General features: G+C 30.2%; 1 protein-coding gene and 2 long non-coding RNA genes across 5 annotated transcripts; all 3 read left to right on the plus strand.

Annotated features, from left to right (window-relative positions):
• Positions 1-513: 513 nt before the first annotated feature.
• Positions 514-6,424, plus strand: LOC117930525 (probable disease resistance protein At4g27220). Its single transcript, XM_034851169.1, has 5 exons — positions 514-912; positions 1,029-3,266; positions 3,593-4,051; positions 5,507-6,079; positions 6,362-6,424. Exons 1-5 carry the CDS (start codon positions 514-516, stop codon positions 6,422-6,424), a joined length of 3,732 nt encoding a protein of 1,243 aa, XP_034707060.1.
• An 867-nt stretch (positions 6,425-7,291) lies between these two features.
• On the plus strand, positions 7,292-11,868 carry LOC117930173. Of its 3 annotated transcripts, none has more exons than XR_004653861.1 (8): positions 7,292-7,750; positions 8,836-8,946; positions 9,490-9,672; positions 10,480-10,517; positions 10,636-10,737; positions 10,819-10,907; positions 11,064-11,145; positions 11,755-11,868. It is a non-coding gene; the product is annotated as an uncharacterized LOC117930173 (long non-coding RNA). The 3 variants fall into 3 exon arrangements; XR_004653862.1 differs by having other exon boundaries at positions 10,484-10,517; XR_004653863.1 differs by lacking the exon at positions 10,480-10,517.
• Positions 11,869-23,568: 11,700 nt separating this feature from the next.
• LOC117930174 lies at positions 23,569-24,303 on the plus strand. Its single transcript, XR_004653864.1, has 3 exons — positions 23,569-23,578; positions 23,662-23,850; positions 23,999-24,303. It is a non-coding gene; the product is annotated as an uncharacterized LOC117930174 (long non-coding RNA).
• The last annotated feature ends 567 nt before the right edge of the window (positions 24,304-24,870 follow it).

Consider the following 24,870-nt stretch of genomic DNA (forward strand, 5'->3'; position numbering starts at 1 on the left):
CTGGCTTGGGTTTCAGTTTCAATTTTGAATAATTGAGAGGCCTTGTTTGAGCATTGTCTCCTGACTCTACATTTTCATCCTCCAGGGATTTTCATTTTCATTTTGCTGGTGAGAGCTCTCTTCACATTTCATTGCTGAAATCTTTCATTTCCTTGTTTCCTTTCTCACATCATCAGCCTTAACATCTCTGCTTCTGTTCTTCAAGTTGAATATTCCAATAGCATCCATATGTTTTTCTTCTCGATTCCCCTCCAAAGCCCTTTGTCACATCGTTTGCAACTCTCTCCACCCTCGTACTCATTCTGACCACCACTACTCATTTTCAGTCTCATTTTGCCCATGTCTATGTCCCTCTGCTCATTTGCTTGCTTTCCTTGATTTCTGCTTTTGCGATACTGATTCCCGTAGCTAGCTGCCTGTTGTTAGTTTACTGCTGCTGTTTTTTTGTTTTCTGTTTTCTGTCATCGATCTGATCTGTGTTCCAAAAGGGAAGAAAGGAGTAGCAAGTAGAAAATGGTAGAAATTATTGTTTCGGTTGCAGCAAAAGTTTCGGAGTACCTGGTTGATCCAGTTGTACGTCAGCTGGGTTATCTGTTTAACTACCGTACCAACATTGAGGATCTCTCTCAAAAGGTTGAGACGCTGAGGGATGCCAGAGCTAGGCAGCAGCACTCTGTGGATGAAGCTATTGGGAATGGACATATAATCGAAGATGATGTTTGCAAGTGGATGAAACGTGCTGGTGGGTTCATACAAAATGCTTGCAAATTCCTTGAAGATGAGAAGGAGGCGCGGAAGAGTTGTTTCAATGGGTTGTGTCCTAATTTGAAGTCCCGGTACCAGCTAAGCAGGGAAGCAAGGAAGAAGGCAGGGGTTGCTGTTGAAATCCATGGAGCTGGCCAATTTGAGAGGGTATCATATCGTGCCCCTCTGCAAGAGATAAGATCTGCACCTTCCGAAGCTTTAGAATCAAGAATGTTGACTTTGAATGAAGTCATGGAGGCCTTAAGGGATGCCAATCTCAACAGGATCGGGGTATGGGGATGGGTGGTGTCGGGAAGTCCACGCTGGTGAAACGAGTGGCTGAACAAGCCGAACAAGAGGAGTTATTCCACAAGGTGGTCACGGCATCTGTGTTCCAGACTCCAGACTACAAAGAAATTCAACAACAAATTGCAGAAAAACTAGGTATGAAATTTGAGGAAGTGAGTGAACAAGGACGAGCATGTCGATTACATCAGAGGATCAAGCAAGAGGATACCATCCTCATCATCTTGGATGATCTTTGGGCCGAACTTGAGTTGGAGAAAGTAGGAATTCCTTCGCCAGATGATCACAAGGGATGCAAATTAGTGCTAACTTCTAGAAATAAACAGGTCTTGTCAAATGAGATGAGTACTCAAAAAGATTTTCCAGTTCGACATTTGCAAGAAGATGAAACATGGATTTTATTTAAGAACACAGCTGGCGATTCCATTGAAAATCCAGAGTTGCAACCTATAGCTGTTGATGTAGCAAAAGAATGCGCGGGTTTGCCGATTGCAATAGTAACTGTGGCAAAGGCATTGAAAAACAAGAATGTGTCTATTTGGAAGGATGCCCTGCAACAACTGAAATCGCAAACCTCGACAAACATAACAGGAATGGAGACAAAGGTATACTCAAGTCTAAAGTTGAGCTACGAACACTTGGAGGGAGATGAAATGAAGTCATTGTGCTTGCTTTGTGGCCTATTTTCTAGTAATATCCATATTAGGGACTTGTTGAAATATGGTGTGGGTCTGCGATTATTTCAAGGAACTAATACATTGGAAGAGGCGAAAAATAGAATAGATACATTGGTTGACAACCTCAAATCCTCAAATTTTTTACTAGAAACTCGCCATAATGCATTTTTTAGAATGCATGATCTTGTTCGGAGTACTGCCAGAAAAATTGCATCCGATCAACATCATGTGTTTACACTCCAGAATACTACTGTAAGAGTGGAAGGATGGCCAAGGATAGATGAACTCCAGAAGGTCACTTGGGTATGTCTGGATTACTGTGATATTCATGAACTTCCAGAAGGGCTGGTATGTCCAAAACTTGAATTTTTTGAATGTTTTCTAAAGACAAAATCGGCAGTGAAAATCCCAAACACATTTTTTGAAGGGATGAAACAACTCAAAGTATTAGATTTAACTAGAATGCAACTTCCATCGCTGCCCTTATCACTTCAGTGCCTTGCAAATCTTCGAACATTGTGTTTGGATGGATGCAAGTTGGGAGACATTGTTATAATTGCAGAGCTAAAGAAATTAGAAATTCTTAGCCTTATGGATTCTGATATCGAACAGTTGCCCAGAGAAATAGCACAGTTGACTCATCTAAGGCTGTTAGATTTGAGCGGTTCTTCGAAACTAAAAGTAATTCCATCAGATGTCATATCAAGCTTGTCCCAATTAGAGGATTTGTGTATGGAAAATAGCTTTACTCAATGGGAGGGGGAAGGAAAGAGTAATGTTTGCCTTGCTGAGTTGAAACATTTGTCTCATTTAACCGCTTTGGACATACAAATACCAGACGCCAAGTTGCTGCCAAAAGACATGGTCTTTGATAACTTGATGAGATATAGAATATTTGTAGGTGATATCTGGAGCTGGAGAGAAATTTTTGAAACTAATAAAACATTGAAGCTCAACAAGTTTGATACAAGCCTCCATCTGGTGCATGGTATCATCAAGTTGTTGAAGAGAACCGAAGATCTACACTTGCGTGAATTGTGTGGTGGTACTAATGTTCTTTCCAAATTAGATGGGGAGGGTTTTTTAAAATTAAAGCATCTCAATGTCGAAAGCAGTCCAGAGATTCAATATATTGTGAACTCGATGGATCTGACTTCATCACATGGTGCCCTTCCTGTTATGGAGACGTTGTCTCTCAATCAGCTGATTAACTTGCAAGAAGTATGTCGTGGCCAATTTCCAGCAGGGTCCTTTGGTTGCTTGAGAAAAGTGGAAGTGAAAGATTGCGATGGCTTGAAATTTCTCTTCTCGTTGTCTGTGGCTAGATGCCTTTCCCGACTTGTAGAAATAAAAGTAATTAGATGCAAGAGTATGGTTGAGATGGTTTCCCAAGAAAGGAAAGAAATAAGAGAAGATGCTGTTAATGTGCCTCTGTTCCCTGAATTGAGATACTTGACGTTAGAAGACTTACCCAACCCGGTGCTTTCGAAGCCTGCAAGCACAATTGTTGGTCCTAGTACACCACCTCTCAACCAACCGGTATGTCAAACCTTGATAATCCTTTCTATCTAGTCAATGCTTTTTTAATCACTTCAATTCAAATACTTGGAGACTAGCCCCTCATTAATTGATTTGAGTCAGCAAGAATCCCCTCATTTAAATCGATCCCAAAACCCATCTGATGAGAGTTTACCAGCAAAGATAAAACGTCACCAATCAAAACAGAGCATTGACTGAATACAATTAATAGACTGGTTTTTTAATTTGACAAACATATTATCATCATGCTTTTATTTTCACTCTATGTTAATATCTGTAATACATCTATGTTGTATTCAACGCTCTCAGAGGTTCTCATGTTACAGGAGATAAGAGATGGCCAACTTCTGCTTTCCTTGGGCGGCAACCTCCGGTCTCTCAAGTTGAAGAATTGCATGTCACTATTGAAGCTATTCCCACCCAGTTTGTTACAGAATTTGGAGGAACTAATAGTGGAAAACTTTGGTCAGCTGGACCTCGTATTTGATCTTGAAGGGCCAAATGTTGATGATGGGCATGTTGGGCTCCTCACTAAATTAGGAGTACTGAAGTTGACTGGTCTACCCAAGTTGAGGCATATATGCAACTTTGGCAGCTCCAGAAATCATTTCCCTTCTTCCATGGCTTCTGCTCCTGTAGGCAATATCATATTCCCTAAATTAAGCAAACTTTTGCTGGAATCTTTGCCCAACCTGACAAGCTTCGTCTCCCCTGGATATAATTCCCTCCAAAGGCTTCACTATGCAGACCTTGATACCCCCTTCCCGGTGCTCTTTGATGAAAGGGTCAGTTTATCTCTCTGAATCCTTCTCTTTAATTCTTATGATTTTAATTTTCCTTTTAACATTATTATCAATCAAATTATTGGAGGAAAATAAAGAAAATTTAGATTGAGCTGGTTCTTGTTTCTCTCTCTTTTTTTTTCCACCTAAATTTAACTTAACTATTAATAATAGAGTTTAATATAATTAAATGTTTAATTTATTTGTTTTTATACAGGTTTGAATGTTGGACGTAGAATGTAGTTTGTATATATTAAAATATTTATGAAATTAATTATGATATTTCTTCTAACTCTAATTTGAAAAAATTATATTCAAATATCCTAAAATATTTGAATTATTAATATTATAAAAGTTTATAATAATTAATTTACTATGATTATTATGAACATTTGTATTGGAATAATAAAAATGATTTCTAATTATACTTGATTAGTAAAAAAATGTTAGAAATTTTCTAAGTTAACACTTCTATACAGTGTACATATCTTTGGATAATGGGTTTATAATTGAAGTATATGTTGATTATTGAAATCAATTCATTAACTTTTATATTTTTAATTTGGGAAAGAATATCAAATTCTATTTTTTGAATTACAAAACTCATTGAATTATTTACTCTAATGAATATTAGATGAATGTGAATAACGTTTGGGTTTTTTTAATTAAAAAATTATATTAGAATTAGTGGTGGTTTATTTTTATTTTGTTGTGTGATAAGTGTATAGAATTTTAGTTGATTTAGAATTTCATGGATTTATTTTTTATTAATTTATTATCTAGATAATGGAATTTTTTATAGACAAATAAAAAGTATTTAAGTCATATTTTTTTATGATAATTTTTTGTAATTTATAATGAATTCATTCTCATCCAAATTACACGGTGGTGGTTTAATTTTTTTTAAGACAATTAGATAAGAATCAATCAAAATATTTAAGGCTTAAAGTAATTTGCTTTAACAATTAAATAAAAAATTGGAGAAAAAAAAAACCAAACAAACGAGTCTTTTGGAACATTTCAAATGTATAATGGTTGTATTAAAATGAATTCCACGAGAACTCTGCTATTTCTTGACTGATTTTTTCCTTACAAATTCTTATAGTTTTAGACGATGAAATTCAACTTGTTTAAGCATGTACATTTTCCTCCACCCTTCTTTAAGATGCAGTTTATTGTGTTTTTCTTTTGAGGTCCCTAATTCTAGCTGGTTCTAGACATGGATAATTTCCTTTTTTCAGTTCGTCAAAATATATAAATAACAAAATGGTGGGATGAACTCTGCAGGTTGTATTTCCTAGCTTGAAGTTCTTAATCATCTCGGGACTGGATAATGTGAAAAAAATATGGCCCAACCAAATTCCTCAAGATTCCTTCTCCAAACTAGAAGTGGTGAAGGTAGCATCATGTGGAGAATTGTTGAATATTTTTCCATCTTGTGTACTGAAAAGGTCACAGAGTCTACGGCTTATTGAGGTAGTGGATTGTAGTTTATTAGAAGAGGTTTTTGATGTGGAAGGGACAAATGTGAATGTAAATGTGAAGGAAGGTGTAACTGTCACCCAGTTGAGTCATTTGATTCTACGATCGCTGCCAAAAGTTGAGAAGATATGGAATAAGGATCCCCATGGAATTCTCAATTTTCAAAACTTAAAATCAATATTTATTGTTAAATGTCAGAGTCTGAAAAACCTTTTTCCAGCATCTGTAGTCAAAGATCTTGTGCAACTTGAGAAACTGGAGTTGCGTTCTTGTGGGATAGAGGAAATTGTTGCAAAGGACAATGAAGTCGAGACAACAGCTAAGTTTGTATTCCCTAAAGTAACCTTTCTCAAACTCTTCCATCTACATCAACTCAGGAGTTTCTACCCAGGGGCACATACTTCACAGTGGCCATTGTTGAAACAACTGATAGTGCGTGCGTGTGATAAAGTCAATATATTTGCATCCGAAACTCCAACATTCCAACGAAGACATCACGAGGGAAGTTTTGATATGCCGATTCTCCAGCCCCTTTTCTTGCTCCAACAGGTAAGGTCCTAAACCTTTATGGATTTGGTTCACCTCATCAAGTTTCATAATTGCCAAGTTTTGATAAATCGTACATTAAATTCTCATGTTATTGTGGCACTCGTAATTAGTTTGCTCAGCGGACAATGCATTGGATTCCCCCCTTGCCACTATTATTTCAACTTTGTAAACCTCCAGATATGTTTATAAAATCTGTCCAATCAGATATTATTTTAGCTCATTAATTTTTCTAGATATCCCTTCACAGAACCTAGCGATTGAATTTGAATTTATCTGATGCAGAGACCAAAACTATATGCTGGAAACACGGTTGTTGGCCCCCACTTGATCCAGAAGTTCCTTTAGAGAGGACCCTAATTCCAAGATTCACAGTTGAACCTTTTTAAGTCAAAATTTGACCTAATCTGGTTATGAAATTTGTTACACACTGTTACCTGTTTGTCACATGTTGTTAGAAGTAGTTAGATAGAGAGAGGGTTATTTAAGTTGTAAACTCTGTTTTCTCGTTAACAAGAAATGCCCATTTTATTGATTCTGATACAAACCAATATTGCAATTTATAGTAAATTTTATTGGTGTCCAAAAATTATTTAATTTGTAAAACTATCAATATAACCAGCCAACTTTTCAAATGCCAAATGATCCTAATTAGGCATTGAGAGGTTGCTGTCCAGTGCATCTTCTCTAAACAGCATAAAATATTATTATATTAATTTTTCCATGTTCATTGCTTGGATTAGAGAAATAAAACAGCATTACTTCTTTGTAGATATGCATATCTTATTTATATGCTAGTTATAACTGACAGAACAAATTCGTTTTATTCGAACCATTTCCCAGGTTGCATTCCCTTACTTGGAGGAATTAATATTGGATGACAACGGGAATACCGAAATATGGCAAGAGCAATTTCCAATGGATTCCTTTCCTAGACTAAGATGTCTGGATGTATGTGGATATGGAGATATTTTGGTTGTGATTCCTTCCTTTATGCTTCAAAGATTACATAATCTGGAAAAACTTGATGTGAGAAGATGTAGTTCAGTCAAAGAGATATTCCAACTTGAAGGACTTGACGAAGAAAATCAAGCCCAGAGGCTTGGACGGTTAAGAGAAATAATGTTGGGTAGTCTTCCTGCGTTGACGCATTTGTGGAAGGAAAACTCCAAATCAGGCCTTGATTTGCAAAGTCTAGAGAGTCTTGAGTGTGGAGTTGTGACAGTTTGATAAGTTTGGTGCCATGCTCAGTATCTTTCCAAAATCTGGATACTCTAGATGTGTGGTCTTGTAGCAGTCTGAGAAGTTTGATATCACCCTCGGTAGCTAAAAGTCTGGTAAAACTCAGAAAGCTCAAAATGGGTGGATCGCATATGATGGAAGAAGTAGTTGCCAATGAAGGAGGGGAAGCAGTCGATGAGATTGCTTTCTACAAATTACAACACATGGTACTTCTATGTTTGCCAAACCTCACAAGCTTCAATTCTGGGGGCTATATATTCTCATTCCCATCCTTGGAGCATATGGTTGTGGAAGAATGCCCCAAGATGAAAATTTTCTCTCCAAGCCTCGTAACTACACCAAAGCTAGAAAGAGTAGAAGTGGCAGATGATGAGTGGCACTGGCATAATGATCTAAATACCACAATCCATTATTTGTTTAAAAAGACACATGGTATGTATTGATTCCCCAATCTTAGTTGCAAAGGATGATTTAATATTTTCTTTACTTGCTATGAATGATTACAGTGCGACTATTAGAGAGATCATCAAATATGAAAGAATTTTACCTTTCAGTGTCTTCAGATTTCTCATACCTATCCTGGATTTTCTGTTTGTTTTTCTATATTTAAATGATATATCGATCCCCTATTAAGTTGCCATGCTCCTTGCCAGCCAGTGCTATTGCTCTTGCAACTTATTTTATGTGCAATCAAGCTAGGGTGTTGTATCATTTTTTTTAGTATTATATTAAGTTATTGTGATACAAGTATTTTCATGATGCAAGACTTTTATTAGATTCCTCAAGTGCAATTTATGCTTGACATGTTGTTATACCAATTAGCAACCATTAAAATGAAAGCTTGTGACTATTTTTTGAAATATTATCCTATAATCAAAGGAAATGATATTGTCAAATGTTCTTTTATTCTATTTTGAAAAAAAAAAAAAACAAAGTAGTTTCGAAAACCTCTCTTGAAACCACAAAACCATTAACTAGTAATTGGGTTCTACAATTTGTGTATAGAGTGAAAAACTAGGTGAGGATCGGTCACCTATTGCTAGGATCTTTTGTTACCTTTCAAATGTTAGATGCTTTGTGATCTTTTGATGCTGAGATGAGTGAATTTCCCTGATTTGAGGATGCCATCCGACCTTTTAAATGGCAAGATGTACGATTTCCATATGCCAAAGGTTGTCTTATCTTCCCATCCTAAGATATATTGATTGCTTAATAGTATGATGTTAATTCCCGATGTCATGTAGTAAGGAGGCCAAGATAATTGTGGACTTGGATTGGCCAAACTCTATTGCTAATACTAATTGTTTTGAGATAATTCTTATTCAGTTAAGTTATTATCATGTTGAATTGATTATTTTGTTAATTATAGACTATTAAACTTAAATTCTTATTTTCTAATTCGATCAAATATAATATATGATATATGATATATACCATTTGCAGTCACTAGTAATTTTAATATGTTTATTTAACTTTTTTAAACGCCCATAATGATTTATTTACGTTTTTTTTTTTAGGTAATGTTGAGGTTGAGATTGTGGAATTAGGAGTTGGTTCAACATTATGATTGCGCCATTTTTGGTTCTTCGGAATGTTATCGTGACTGAATTTCTAACCATGCTAATGCAGTATGTATCACTCTATCTCAATCTATTTGGTTATATTTTAGGTTTATATAGTTGGATGGTATAATATTTACACTACAACAAATTTTACATTTTGCTACCATAATTTTATGCATAAATAAATTTTTATGGAAAAAAATATGATTTTTTTAATTTTTTTTATGATAAAAAAGATTTTTTTAAAGATGAAATTTGTACTTATGAAAAAAAATATTATATTTAACCACATCATATATCCATGACAAATGATTTTTCATAAGTTTTTGACATGAATTTTGTCTTGAATTATACCATATTAAAATTAAGCCTAATTTAAGTTACTTTAATATTAATTTCACACAAATTAATTAGAAAAAATGGTCTTAAGCATCTCAGGTGGCAAATATATTTTTCACATGTCATGTGATTTTAGAAAAATCAATAATTATTTTTTGGATTTAATCAAGCATTTTTTTTTAATATATATACACATATATCATTTAATGTTAAACATTGTAAACTCAAATCTACTTTTATTCCTTGAATTTTTTCTCTGCAACCAAACAGAGGTGTTTTCCCAAGAAACCTAGCGCTTCTACACACATGGCGGTGGTGAAATCAGAGAGAGAAGAGTCACAGATGTTGATGGAGTTGGGTTGTCGGTGCTCTCCTCGTAGCCCTTTTACTATGGCAATGAATCCAATGATTTCGCTCTTCGATCACAGCAACAAACCCTGCCACCATGTGAAGGTATTTTCTTTTACCGTTTGTTTGGTTTCTAAGAAAATCGAGCAAAAGAAAAGAAAAGTGAAAGTGAGGTGATTAGTCTCAGATGAGAAGAGGGTTCCTTTTTCATTTCCTACATTTTCTCATTAACCCATTACATGGTTTGATTTGAAATTTTGTGCATTTTGGTATTTGAGTTTTGAATTTTCTCAATCAAAGAACTAGTTTTGTTTATTAAATTTTCTCGAAAAGATGAACTCCAACTTGAGAGTTGAACCTAAATAAGAATCAATTTTTTAATTGTTGAAAGGATTGAAATTTTATAACTAATTATTATTTTATTATAATTAGTTTTGCAATTAATTATGTTTTTATTATAATTGGTTTAGATTATTGAACGATTTTGTCATAATTATGAGCATGGAGTTACTCCATTGAGCTTGCTTTCATTGGTCTGAATGACAAATTAGACTTGAAATTGATGCAACTATTTGTGTTCAGCTTCTCATTATATACTTGCCTTCGACATTTTGCCCAAATATTTCAAATAAATGTCAAGTTTTTTTTTTTGTTTTTGAATGAATATTCAACTTTGAAAGAATTGACTATTGAGTGTGTTAACCCTAGTTTTTTAGATTTCTATTGTTAGATATTAAGTCCTCAATGAAGCCAGTACTGATTGTACTTATCATAAATTTTGGACAAGTTTTTTTCTTTTTATTAATTATTATTTTCTGACTTTTAGCTATAGGCTTTGCCTAAGTTAAGCCGCTTGTCTCTCTTTTAATTTAATATCCTTATGGGATTCCTTTCATCTCAACGTCATTGTAGGGAGTAAGGGGATATTTTCTGTGGTCAGTGTATTCAAGGTATGATTAATTGAGTCATTAACATTTCTTTTTCTTTTTCCTATTGATTATTGATGGCTTATGGTCTCAAGTTTTATATATCATGGGTGACTTTATTTATTTTTTCAATTAAACATAGGGATATACACTGGTAAATCCAGTGATATATGAGATTAATGATTTGAATTCAAGAGTTCCATTTGCTCACCGTGTGGGACTTCTGTCAGATGAACTCTATAAGGTAATTTGAGCCTCTTTCATAACCCCCTTCTCAGGTTTCTTAATGAAATATGTATATATATAATGTTTTATCCCTGGTTAGTCTTCGCTGTTTGATGCGTAAGCCCCACCAATAGAAGAACTTTCTGGAGCCATGTAGCGAGGTGTTTCTCCAATTGCTTTGGTGGAATGGTGAGTTTGATTACTTGGATTAATGATTGATTTTGGGGGAGAGAGAAAAAAAAAGCCGTTAGAGAATCCATTTTTAAATAAGCTAAATCTGAATTCATTTGTACATTATTCTTCAACTCTGCCTTCATTTTCATATATATATATTTTTTTTGGCAGAAATTGTTAGTGGAATTGTGTCCAATGTGGCCTCTGCCCTTGTGAAATGGCTTATGGTCATTGAAGTCTACCACCAATATAGGTACATATCATTTACTGATCTCACATTTAGCTTTCTCCCTCTTCTTCTTGTGGTTATTTATACCTTATAGGCTGGACATTGCTCTTTGCAATTTTGTGGTTAATGGGTTTGATGGGATTTAATTTTTCAAAAATTTCTAGCTGTTCCATGATGAATTTTGAGCCTGGATATACCATGGAAACCATGTTTGATGGTAGTAAGCTCAGAGTCGAACCATACTTTCTAGAGGTATCCCCAAGTGGTGAGCTTCTAGTTTTGTACTTTGAAAACAGTAATATGTACAAGATCTCATCCCCACTCACTTGATGTAAGCTACTTTTAATATAATGGTTAGGAATTATTATTAATTGAGTGTGTCTATTTGAGTTCTATTATTAATTATCTAAGTTCCATCTTCCTAGAAATTGTATTCTTTACTTGGTTTTAATAAGTTTGCCTTAACGCCCAGTTCAAGTTCCATGGTAGCAAGGCTTATGTTTTATATGGTTCAGGCAAAAAAGGTCGAGTCAGATTATATGTTATTGATTATGGTTCTACATCCTTAGTTTCTTAGTTGTTTTGGTACAGTTCTACCTATTTTGCATATTAAAGTTGATTGATGAACTGCAGATGGTAGACCCAAGCTGGTTGTTGGCTTGCCTGAAGGGTAATCTAGGCATGTAGATGGGAAACTAAGAGAAGCAAGGATGAACCATCCAAAAGGGCTTACAGTGGATGAGAAAAGAAATATTTACATTATAGACACTATGAATATGGCTATCAGGAAAATCAGTACTGATGCAAGTAAACTTAGGTATGTAAGGCATTCCTTCAATTAATGAACACAACTATCTTCTCAATCAATCATCCATGATACTCATTTTTAATTAAGATATCACCTCTTTTCGTCAATTAGAAATCTAATAACCTTGACTTTCATAACATTATTTACCTTCTTTTTTTCACATGCCCTGTCTCTCTCTATATATATGGCGCTGTCTATTTGTGTCATAGATGGACTAAGTCATCAAATTGGTATTGAACCCAAGGATTTTATTTATGCAGGGGTTACAACATTGCTAGAGGAAAGTGGGGGCGAGGAGAAGGTCATGTTGATGGTCCAATTCAAGATACAAAGGTCTCAAATGATTTTGACAAAGTTTACATTGGAAGTAGCTGCTCTCTTATGGTTATAGACAAAGTTCTCAAATGAAAACAAATACCATAGTTTGTCTATACAGAGTTTTTATTGTTCAGAAAGTTATTGTGAGCAAGAAAATGTTTCTATCAACCATTTCATTTGAAATGTTAATATTGAATTTATTCGAAAAGATATTTAAAATTGAAGCAAGGGAAATGAATTAAAGATGAAACATGTGAGATGCATAAGAATAATTTTTTGCAGTAAAACATATTTCACCATCAATTTTATTGTGGTAAAAGGGTAATTTTTCACTATGATTTTTTTTTTTTTTATATAGCAAAAAATTGACCTTGGACCATGATTATTTTCATAAATAAAAAATGATATGTTGCTATAAACTTGTTTTATGGCAAAGAAATGACATGTTGCTACAAATTTTCTTTTGTGGTGAAAAGTGCCATGTTGCCACAAATTTTGTTGTAGAAAAATTATTTATTATTGCTATAAAATTAAGTTTTATGGTTAAAAATAATTGCTCATAGATTTATAGCAACAAACTTGCAACAATAATTTTTTATAGAAAAAAATATTCTATTACAAAAAATTCTCTTTTAACCATAAATTAATTTATGGAAAAACCCCTTATTTGTTGTAGTGTTCCTACACTATTCATAGTTGTTGAAATTCCTTCATAATTGTGGATGGTTACTATTTGAGTCACATTATGAATCTCCACTTGGATCATGGTGTAAATCTCTATTTGTGGATTTATCATTGCTTATATTTGGTTGGGCTTGAAGCAATCGGGCTTGAGGCATGAAAAGGGCATCAAATTAAAGCATAAATTTAAGGTTCTACAAGACTCATCATATGAGGACCATCAAATTTGAGATTAAGAGCTATGAGTACTAGCAACAAAACTGCTATAGGTTAAAAATATTTTTGTCAAAATCAATCCCAAACCCTAAATAAGTATAAACCCCAAGAATTATAGAAGTTAGAATCCATACCTTGCATGGAGTTCAAATTTTGTTTAATGTGTTTTTGCTTAGACTCTACAAGCTAGAGTCATCAACTATGAAATAGACAAATTGTGAAATTTATATTCAATATTGCTTATGATATCTTCAGACTTGATAGTGATACTAACATATTAAATTTAAACTACTTAGATTTTTAACAATTCAGTTATATTTAAATTTTTTACTCACAAGATGAGGAGATAGGGTAAAAGAATAATAGTATGTATATTTGATGATATTAATGGAATAGTAATAATTTGCAAATAGAGCTTGTCAAATGAAAACTATATGTCAGGAAGAATTGAATTCTATTCATATATGAGACTGTAAATTGTAAAATAATTCAAAAATTATTTGATACATTAGAGGATAAATTATAAAATAATTTTACATGGTTAACAAATGATATTTTGAATTGAAGATGTTTGTATGAAAAAAACAATTTAACACTCCCCTCAAATTTACAAGTTTTCTTCTAAATTGATATTGTGCTATACCTTATGGTATCTTGACTCCAACTATAAAGTCTCCAACCAAAATTTGTCACCAACTAAGAATTTGTCGGTTCAATAAACTACTAGGCAGCAAACAAGGATGGAACGTGAACATAGAGAAACATAGATTTGATCTAGCTACTACATTGAGACTATTGCTTGGCATTAAAGACATGACCATATGTAGAAGAGAAAAGAAAAAGAAAAAGAAAAGACACATGACTTTGGCACCCTCTATGGGGAAGATGCAACCATGTCAGAAAGATTGGAGCAAAAAGAAAGGTTTATAAGGGAGGACCATGCTTTAAGAGAGTACTTTCATCAAATCATGGAGTGTATGGAACAACAAAGAGTGCATTTTGATCAATAGTTAAACAATTAATGCAACAAAATGAAGATTTGATGAAGGATAACGGGGAGATGAAGGCTTGATTAAAGATAAGGCATTCTCAATCCACAAGTTGAAAGCATTAGATAAATGTAAGTTTTTCTCTCTCTCTCTTAAGGATGAGTAGTTCAATTTTTAAGTTATAGGGTCCCTTATACTATTGACGTTGCATTTATTATTCTCTCTCTTTTGAAATAGCTACATTTTGAAGTTAGCTAATGGGGCAAGCCAGGGTAGGAGGTTACATATATGGTATTGTGAGTAGATAGGACTTTTAAGTAAGGGGATCTACCTTTAACAATTGAAGCCTTCAAAATGGCTTATAAAAATCTCATTTCGCGTCCTTATCTCTTATGGTTGATACACTCTTAATTGCGGGCCTTAGTGTGAAAAGATCCATATGAACACTTCACAACTAAAACAAAGGCAAATATATATAGACTTAAAAGATATGAAATGACACTCAAATTTTTGTCCACCATACAAGTAAAAAGGATTAGTATCCCCCACCTTTAACATCAACCAATAATTTTTATATTTATATATTATTTAGAATGTATACTAAAATTTTAATAAAAGTATCTACAAATATAGAGATAGAACCGTAATCAAACAAAATTTTACATGTTTATAAACATAATGTTTCCCAGGGATGCCCATTGTTTGATTGATCCAATTCCGACTATTTTATAAACCAAAGCAATACAGCCACTTTAGTTAAACTTAAAAGAGGAAATTGATTGATTGGTTTTAGTTCCGACCAAACAAATGCATGCATGTAGGTAAAACTAGTGATCCATACATGCATGCATAATGAGTGGTCCATAACCATTAAAGGCTAGACTTATCTATAGAATGAGCCATCCATAACACCCAGAGACTAGACTTATCTAGATACAACGAGGTGCACATAAATGCAATCCATAGAATGAGTGATCCATAGCACCTAGAGGCTAGACTTATCTATAGAATGAGCCATCCATAACACCCACAGACTTGACTTATCTATATACATCAAGGTGCACATAAATGCAGTCCATAGAATGAATGAGTGATCCATAGCACTGAGAGGTTAGACTTATCTGTAGAACAAGGTACATAGGAACTCATTACGACTAGGTACATATAAATTATTTTATTTCATTTTTAGATGCATCTTTATTTTTAAAAATAGATACTTCCATATTAAAAATCAATTTTTTTTTATAAAAAAAAATAGATTTATCTTATATTCTTGAAAATCACTTTCAAATTTTAAATTTTGAAATAATAAAAAAAATTTATTTCTTAATTTTTTAATCAAATTTTAAAAATCATTACATTTTCAATATAAATCTTTAAAAAATGGATGCAAACGGATACTAATTTATCACTTTTATTCTTTTTTAATTTTAACATAATAATAATTGGATTACGTGACATTAAGCAATTGATAAGACTTATCTAAATATTTTATTAAATATAATTAATTAATAGATATTAATCACATCAACCCCACGTTTTCGTTGTAAGGTCAGCCACATGTATGAGGACACCCGTTCTACTCGGAACACACGCTTGGTTTAGTTTATTTTTGCTTCTAAATATTCACCGCTCAACCATACACTTCATTTTTGTTACTGCCAACATGAAAGATCCACCAATAATTCAAACTTAAATTCGGGGGGCCCAAAATTATTTTATCGCTTAGGACTGATATTGAAATCAATTAAAAGCGACTTTAATGCTTGAAAGCACATTCCTGCCAAAAAAGTACATATTTGATAAATTATTAAACATTGCTTTAAAATCTAAAGAATCACTTAAAAATAATTTTGAACAATTATTTAAGTGATAATTCTTTCAAAAATCATTTTATTTTATTTTATAATACACGATAAAAAATATTATCATAACAATTTTTTATTTATATTTAAATATTAAGGTGTAGTTTGAAAACTATTCCTGAAAACAATTTTTTTAATTCAAAAACACATATTTGATAAACTTTTGATAAAAAATAATTTTTTGAGAATTTCTTTAAAAATAAGTTGTTTTTTAGAATAGATTTTAGATATTTTTAATTGCTTTGTAGAATGCTCGTGGCAACAATTCATAATATTAAAAATATTTTTGAAAATCTTTGTATTATACGTTACTACATAGTACCTTCATAAACAAGATGGGAAAATTTCATTTTTCATATTTGAGTTTTGAAATATAATTTTATTTCTGAGAAAAATTTAGAACTATTTCTAAAAATCATTCTTAAAAATTATGGTAATGTTTGATAACTGTTTTTTTTAAAATAGTTTTAAAAAATGATTTTTGAAAACCATTTTCTAATGATTTATAGAATAAAAGTTTGTTTGGAACTATAAATGTTTTTATCTTGTTTTTAATATTTTTGAATATATTTTTAAAATAGAGCTTTATTTTTAATTATTTTATATATTTATATAATTATTTTTTAAAATAACTGTCAAAAAAATAAATGAAAACAACTAATACATCTTATTTATTTTTTATTCTTAAGTAAGCGGGTGACAGGCTGTCAATGGTTGGGATCAAGATAGTTTGAAAATGACATGACATGTGATTGTAAAGTTTCACCTCTTTCATCCCAGTTTTCAACTCAAAATTTATTGGTCTGATTTTTGGGAGAATATTGCATTACATCACCTTGGGCAAAAGGTCCTTCAAATATCCATTATTGATTACAAGATATAGTATATGTGTGGAATAGACAAAAACACCCCTTTAACTTCTACCCATTATTTTGTTTTTATACCCCTCTTTTTGTATGCCACTTTTATAAAATTCTCCCTTATTTAATTATTTTTTATTTTTAAATTATAAATAAACAAAAATTATATTAATGATTTAAAAACTATTTTAAAAAATACTTTTGAAAAAAAAAATATTAATTTAAATGAATAAAAATTATATTTTATATTTTAGCATAAAAATGTTTCTTAGCATAAAAAGTGTTTTTGAAATAAATAAATAAATAAATATTTTTCAAAATTTTGGAAACACTTTTAAAAAATTAAAAAAATCATTTATAATATTAAAAAAATCACTTATCATATTTTTAAAAAAAATATTTAATAAGTGATTCTTGTAAAAACACTTCTATAAAAACATTTCGAATTAAAATATTATCAAACACACTCTAATACACTTTTGGAAAACCAATAAAAAATATTTTTAATATTTGATTTTAACATAAAAAAAATGTAATAGAAAAATAAATACAATTAAAATTTATTAAAAACTAATATATTTTAGAATTATTTAATTTTTATATAAAAAGTTAAAATTCAATTACACATGTGTGAAATAATATATAAAAATAATTTATTATTTATTATTTATTCTTTATTCCTATTTTTACTCTTTATTTCTTTCCTTTAAAATTTTCACGAATAGAAAAAACCTAAAAATTAATAAACTTTAAAAAATTTAATAAAACCTAACAAGTATAAAATGGTGTCCTCATAATTTTCTATAGATTGTGTCACTTAAGGATTTCTAAAAAAATTTGTTAACTTATCTATTTACTAGTTTATTTATTTAATATGAAAATTACTTACAAAAAGTACAACAAACATTTATGATGTTTATGATAAGATAATAATTTTTCAGAGCAAAATAAAGTATATAATTATATCTTAGCTTAATTTGTCTAAGAAACTTCACTGGCAAAAAGCAAACAAGAAAACTTTTTTTTTTTTTTATTAAACTGAAGCGTCATTCCAGCAAGACAAAAAACTCTAGCATACAACCAGGCTGGAAACAGTAAAGCTTCCTTGTCATTGACCAAAACTAAAATAAAAAATAGAAAAAGAAAAGTAATTTAAAATAGGAGGTGACAGGCTTTCACTGGGTGGGACCATGATAGTTTGAAAGTGACCTGAAATTTTTTTATACATATATGCGATTGTAAAGTTTCTTCAAAGTTTATTACCTCTTTCATCCCAGTTTCTAGAGTTTTGGGGGCAAAATAGCCTTTTATCTTTTATGTAAAAAAAAATATAACCTTTACCCCTTTTATAAAACTTATGTTGTAATTAGTCCTTCACATATGAGCAATATTATAATTTTTTTTTATCAAAATTTAAATTGAAGCCTCAGTTGTCAATTGAGACTTTATTTTTTTAATTGAAATCTTAATTATCAATTAAGACTTTATTTTTTAACTAAAACCCTAATTGATAATTGAGGTTTCAGTTAAATTTTTTTATTTTAAAATTTAATTAAAAATATTAAATTGTAAATTATTATTAAAATTAAAAATATATATTTTTATAATAATAATTTATATATTTAAACTTAAATATCTAATATTACTTCAATAAAGATAAATTGATAAATATAATAACAAATAAATATTTTATTTATTGATAAATTAATAATCTTAAAATAATAAAGTTATATGAAATCTAAATAAGATATAAAATTATATAATTTATTATTTAAGATATTTAATTTATTGTATTTTTAAGATATTAATTTATTTGTATTTTGACAATTTTATCTTTATTAAAATAATAGTATATTCTTAAGTTTCCATATATAGATTTTTTTAATTATTTTAAAGCATATATTTATAGTTTAACGTGAGAAAAGACTGTTATTTGTACACACAATATATATGACTTGATGATACATTTTGAAATTAGTTAATGAAGTTAATTAGAAAAAATTTACTACAAAATGTAATTTTTAGTAGTTTCATCAAAGTCACAAAAATACCCATTAAACATTTATATAATGGAAAAAAATGGTCCTTCCTAATATTACATGTAATATAACTTAAATTAATAAATTATATAATTTTATATTTTATTTATATGTCATGTAATTTTATTATTTTAAGATTATTAATTAATTGATAAATAAAATATTTATTTATTATATTTATCAAATTATCTTTATTGAAGTAATATTAGATCTTTAAGTTTAAATATATAAAATTTTTATTATTAAAGTATATATTTTTTTAATTTCAATAATAATTTAAAATTTAATATTTTTAATTAAATTTTAAAGTAAAAAATAAAATAACTGAAGCCTCAATTGACATATCTTATTTAGATTTCATATAACTTTATTATTTTAATATTATTAATTTATTGATAAATAAAATATTTATTTATTATTATATTTATCAATTTATCTTTATTGAAGTAATATTAGATATTTAAGTTTAAATATATAATTTATTATTATTAAAAAACATATTTTTAATTTCAATAATAATGTACAATTTAATATTTTTAATTAAATTTTGAAAAAAAAAAATATGACATGACTTCTACGTGGCAAGGGGTTAGTTTAAACATAAGTTTTGTCAAGGGGCTAAAACTTAATTTTTTTTTTTACATAAAAGGGCTATTTAGCCCTAAAACTCCGGTTTCTAAGTCAAAATTTAGTGATATGCATTTTTTTCTCTCCAACAATATATGATGTCAGGATGATGTCATTTTCTCTCCAACAATGCCTATCGGATAGGACTCTCTCCCTCCCTCAATGTTCATAAACTAATACGGTTTTAAAAAACTAATAAAAAAAATACTATTTCCATATTTAATTTTACTATAAAAATATAATATAAAATTAAATATAATTAAAATTTATTTAAAACTCATATATTTTAAAATTATTTAATTTTTATATAAAAAATTAAATTTCAGTTAGATAGATGTGGATTAATATATACAAATAATTTATTAATAATTTTTTATTTTTTATTTCTTTTTAGTTTTACTCTTTATTTTTTTCCTTTAAATTTTTCATCAACAAAAAATAACCTAAAAATTAATAAACTTCAAAAAATTTAATAAAATTTGACAAGTATAAAACGGTGTCTTCATGATTTCCTATACACCGTCACTTAAGAATTTTTAAAAAATTCATTAACTTTTCTATTTAACAGTTTATTTATTTAATAAACTAATCCAATTGGATCAAAAAATTTCCTATTTAAATAAGATTATTAATTTATTGAGCATTTATCTATTAAGGTTTTGTTATATTTATTTGAAGATTTATTTTTCTTTCTTATTTAATTTATAAATAATAAAAATTTGAAAATGTTTAATTTTTAATTAATTTTTATTTTATTTGATTTTTTTCCCATACTTAGATGATGGACTAAATAATACAATTTTGACTAATTATGGATCTTGAAATATTAAAATAAATTATGAGAAAAAGACAACAATATAAAATAAAAAAAAATGGTAGAGGAGGAAAAATGGTAGACAACAATTTTGACCATATCTCACTGTGTTTTTGCTTACTTCTTTTTAAATAAACTATGAAAAGATTAAAAATGTATAAATATTTATATAATCTTTCTTATATAGAATTTTCTTTTATACTTTTCATGTAATGAGAACATATATTTTTTTTTTATATTTTATAATTTTTACCTTTTGGTTTTATATTATTTTTCAACTTAAAAATGTTTAATTTATATTTTTCAATTTTGATTTCTATTTTTACTCTAATCAGTAATTAATGGCAGGTTTTAAGACACGATTATTGACCTGGCTTGGGTTTCAGTTTCAATTTTGAATAATTGAGAGGCCTTGTTTGAGCATTGTCTCCTGACTCTACATTTTCATCCTCCAGGGATTTTCATTTTCATTTTGCTGGTGAGAGCTCTCTTCACATTTCATCGCTGAAATCTTTCATTTCCTTGTTTCCTTTCTCACATCATCAGCCTTAACATCTCTGCTTCTGTTCTTCAAGTTGAATCCAATAGCAGCCATATGCTTTTTCTCTCTATTCCCCTCCATAGCCCTTTGTCAGATCGTTTGCAACTCTCCCCACCCTCATACTCATTCTGATCTCCTCTGCTCATTTCTTTCTCATTTTGCTCATATGTCTATGTCGCTCTGCTCCTTTGCTTGCTAAACCTTTCAATTTCCTTGATTTCTGGTTTTTCAATTCTGATTCCTGTAGCTATCAGCCTGTTGTTAGTTTACTGCTTCTGTTCTTTTGGTTTTCTGTCATCGATCTGATCTGTGTTCCAAAAGAGAAGAAAGGAGTCGCGAGTAGAAAATGGTAGAAATTGTTTTTTCGGTTGTAGCAAAAGTTTCAGAGTACCTGGTAGATCCAGCTCTACGTCAGCTGGGTTATCTGTTTAACTACCATGCCAACATTGAGGACCTCTCTCGACAGGTTCAGAAGCTGAGGGATGTCAGGGCTAGGCTGCGGCACTCTGTGGATGAAGCTATTGGGAATGGACATATAATCGAAGATGATGTTCGCAAGTGGATGGAACGTGCTGATGGGTTCATAAACAATGCTGACAAATTCCTTGAATATGAGGAGGCGCGGGAGAGTTGTTTCAATGGGTTGTGTCCTAATTTGAAGTCCCGCTACCAGCTAAGTAGGGAAGCAACGAAGAAGCACTACTACAAAAATAGTTTATGGTGTCACTATTTACGGTGTCACTTTTAAAATAATGACACCATAGGATTTATAATTAATAAAGGTGACACATCATATAAAAAATCTTCAATTGAGGTAGTTAGATGATATTAAATTTATATTTATAGTGTCATTTTTTGGGAAGTGACATCATATAAAATAATTTTTTTTAAGTATTATAACTCATTTTTAGAATTAATAATGATGGATACTATATAAAAATCCCATTGTTTCCATATCTCACCCACAATCCAAAAAATCTCAATATATAAATCCTATATATAAAATCGTGATCTTCTTCAACCTTTTCTCTCACCCATAGTCAACACGCTCACAACCGACATTCTTCACTTTGTGGACTCCCAGGTAACCCAAAATCTCTTGGATCTATCATTTTTTTTTTCTTTTATTAATGTCATTATATTAATTGTTTCAACATCTTTGTATTATGGTTTTTGTGAATTGTGTATTCTTGAGTTGTAGGGAAGAAAAATTTAGGTTTAATCTTCTAGCATAGAAGAAAAAACTGTAGATTAATTGATTTTTTAATCTAAACCAAACACATGATCAAATCCTTAAAAAAAGTGAAAAACAGGAAAAAAAAACGAATGATTTTTAATATCTATTTGTGTGAGAATGACAGGTACATAATTTTTTTGAGATATACTATCACATAATCTTCATCCTTTCTAAAAAACGAGAGAGGAAAAAAAAATGATTTTTCTGTTTGTATCTAAGTGGGAATGAGATATAGAATTTCGTTGAGAGTATCCAACCCCAAAAGGACCAATTCGGGAAGGCATGTGTGGTATTGACAGGAGATGATAAGATGGAAATCATAACCATAGCCATGTTCGATCTCTCTATGTCTTTCTATCCTCTTCAATTAATTCATGGGCATAGATATTTTATTTAGTTTCTAAAATCCAATTAGCTAGATATTTTATTTGATTTTATTTTTATATTTAAGTAGTTGAGTTTTGGAAAGTTTTTATATTTTGTTAATAGAAATAGAAATTTTTATATTTTTTATTATTAGGAATTTCTATTTTGTTAAATTGTAAGTATCTATCTCAATAAGAGATTATTAATATTCACATGAAAGTGATGAAAGAGAGTAAATATTTTAATGCTCAATTATATTTTAATGTTTTTTTTTTACATAAGGGTTTATTTATGTTTTCAATTTTGAAGTTCCCTTTCCAAGTCCATCAACAAAAGTAGTGTCCAACCTTAAAATGGGCATGTGTGGTATTGACTGGAGATGATAAGATGGAAATCATAACCATAGCCATGTTCTCTGTGTGTCTTTCTATCCCCTTCAATTAATTCATGGGCATAGATATTTTATTTAGTTTTTATATTTAGTTTATTTATAGTTTATTTAGTTTCTAAAATCCAATTAGTTAGATATTTTATTTGATTTTGTTTTTATATTTAAGTAGTTGAGTTTTGGAAAGTTTTTATATTTTGTTAATAAAAATAGATATGAGGAAAAGGGTTTATATTTAGGTAGTGCTTGAGCCAAGGAAAATGATAGTCCACTATCTTGACCCTATGCATCACAAACCATGTAAGGACTCAAAGGATATCGTAAACATGTAAGTTCTTCCTATTATTTTTAAATAAAAAAAATACATTCACCTCAAACACATTTTTTTATTATTTATATATATTAAAACATATAACATTTACCTATTTTAAAAATGTACCCATTAAACTTACTTACATAGGACTCTTCGAATATCTGCAAAGAAAACATCTAAGAGGGAGTCATCTTAGCAACTAGTGCAAGTGACATCCAAAAATTTTTCTTTACACATTAGCTTATGCATTTGCACCATTTATATATGTGAGTACTAATGTTATTTTATAATTGATCGATTAGTGTCCAAGACAAGAAGGAGGGTTCGAATGTGGCTACTTTGTTATGAGATTCATTAAAGAGATAATTTTTTATCCTACAATTATTGCTTCAAAGGTATTACTTATTTAATTAATTGTACATAGTTTTAGGCTTCCAAATGTTATGCATTTTAATGTTATTTTCTTATTTGATTTCAGTTTTGTGATAAAAAAAAACATATTCTCAAGTAGAATTATATTTCCATTTATTCATCAGAAGAAGCGCCCTTCGATGAAATTAGAGGAGAATGGGCTACTTTTGTGCTACAACTAATCATGAATCATGTTAATGCATCATGATCACCATGTATGATGAGTCCCTTAGCTACTACATGAATTTTTCCATAGGTATTGTATAGTAATGCTTATTCTTTGAATAATGTTTCTATTTGAAAAAAAAAAAATAGTTCTTAGATTTGTTCATTTATGATAACATCGATCCATGTTTATTTTCTTCAATAAAAATCTCTAAAACTCATTAAATTTTGAAATGCAGGTATACACTCTTGGGATGGTGAAATGGAGAATAAAAAGAAAGAAGAAGGCAACAAGATTTTGGGTTTTTAAATGCAACTCTTATGTTATACGTTGTAGGACATAAACGTTACTTTAATTGCAACTGAGAAATTTAGATTTTTAGATGGGACTTTTATGTCATTTTATGGTTAGCCGATTTTATGCTTAGGAAATGGAGGTATACATATCTTGGGATCTTTAACATTTCTAAATCATGTTTTGGTATGTATTCACTCTTCTTTTTTAGTTTTAATGGGTTTGATATGTTGGACGTACTATCCTTTTGTGAACATTTGATATACAAATATTATTAGATGATCAATGTATTATGAGTTATTCCAGAAACATTACAGAAAAATGAGTTAAATATAATATGATTGTTATATTTATGGACAAAATATAAATAGGTTAATCTTATTAATTCATAAGCATTACAAAAATCAACAACTAAAACCAATCATATTTTCCACAATAATTTACAATGATGTGATACCATAACTTAAAGGTGATGCATTTAATGTGACATCATAACTCAAAGATGACGTATTTAATGTGACACCCTATCATCACTAGAAATATATGGTGTCACTTCCGAATGGGTCACCATTTATCTACTTTGGTGTCACTTCCAAATACGTCACCAATTGGTACCCTCTATGGTGTCAGTGGAGAAGGTGACGCTATGTTGTAGTGACACCCTATGTTTATGGTGACTCGTTATAAATGTCACCATATACCTTTCTCCTTGTAGTGAAGGCAGGGGTTTCTGTTCAAATCCTTGGAGATGTCCAATTTGAGAACGTATCATATCCTGCCCCTCTGAAAGGGATAAGGTCTGCACCTTCCGAAGCT

Source organism: Vitis riparia, chromosome 14, assembly GCF_004353265.1.
Source record: "Vitis riparia cultivar Riparia Gloire de Montpellier isolate 1030 chromosome 14, EGFV_Vit.rip_1.0, whole genome shotgun sequence".
Taxonomy (NCBI): Eukaryota; Viridiplantae; Streptophyta; class Magnoliopsida; order Vitales; family Vitaceae; genus Vitis; species Vitis riparia.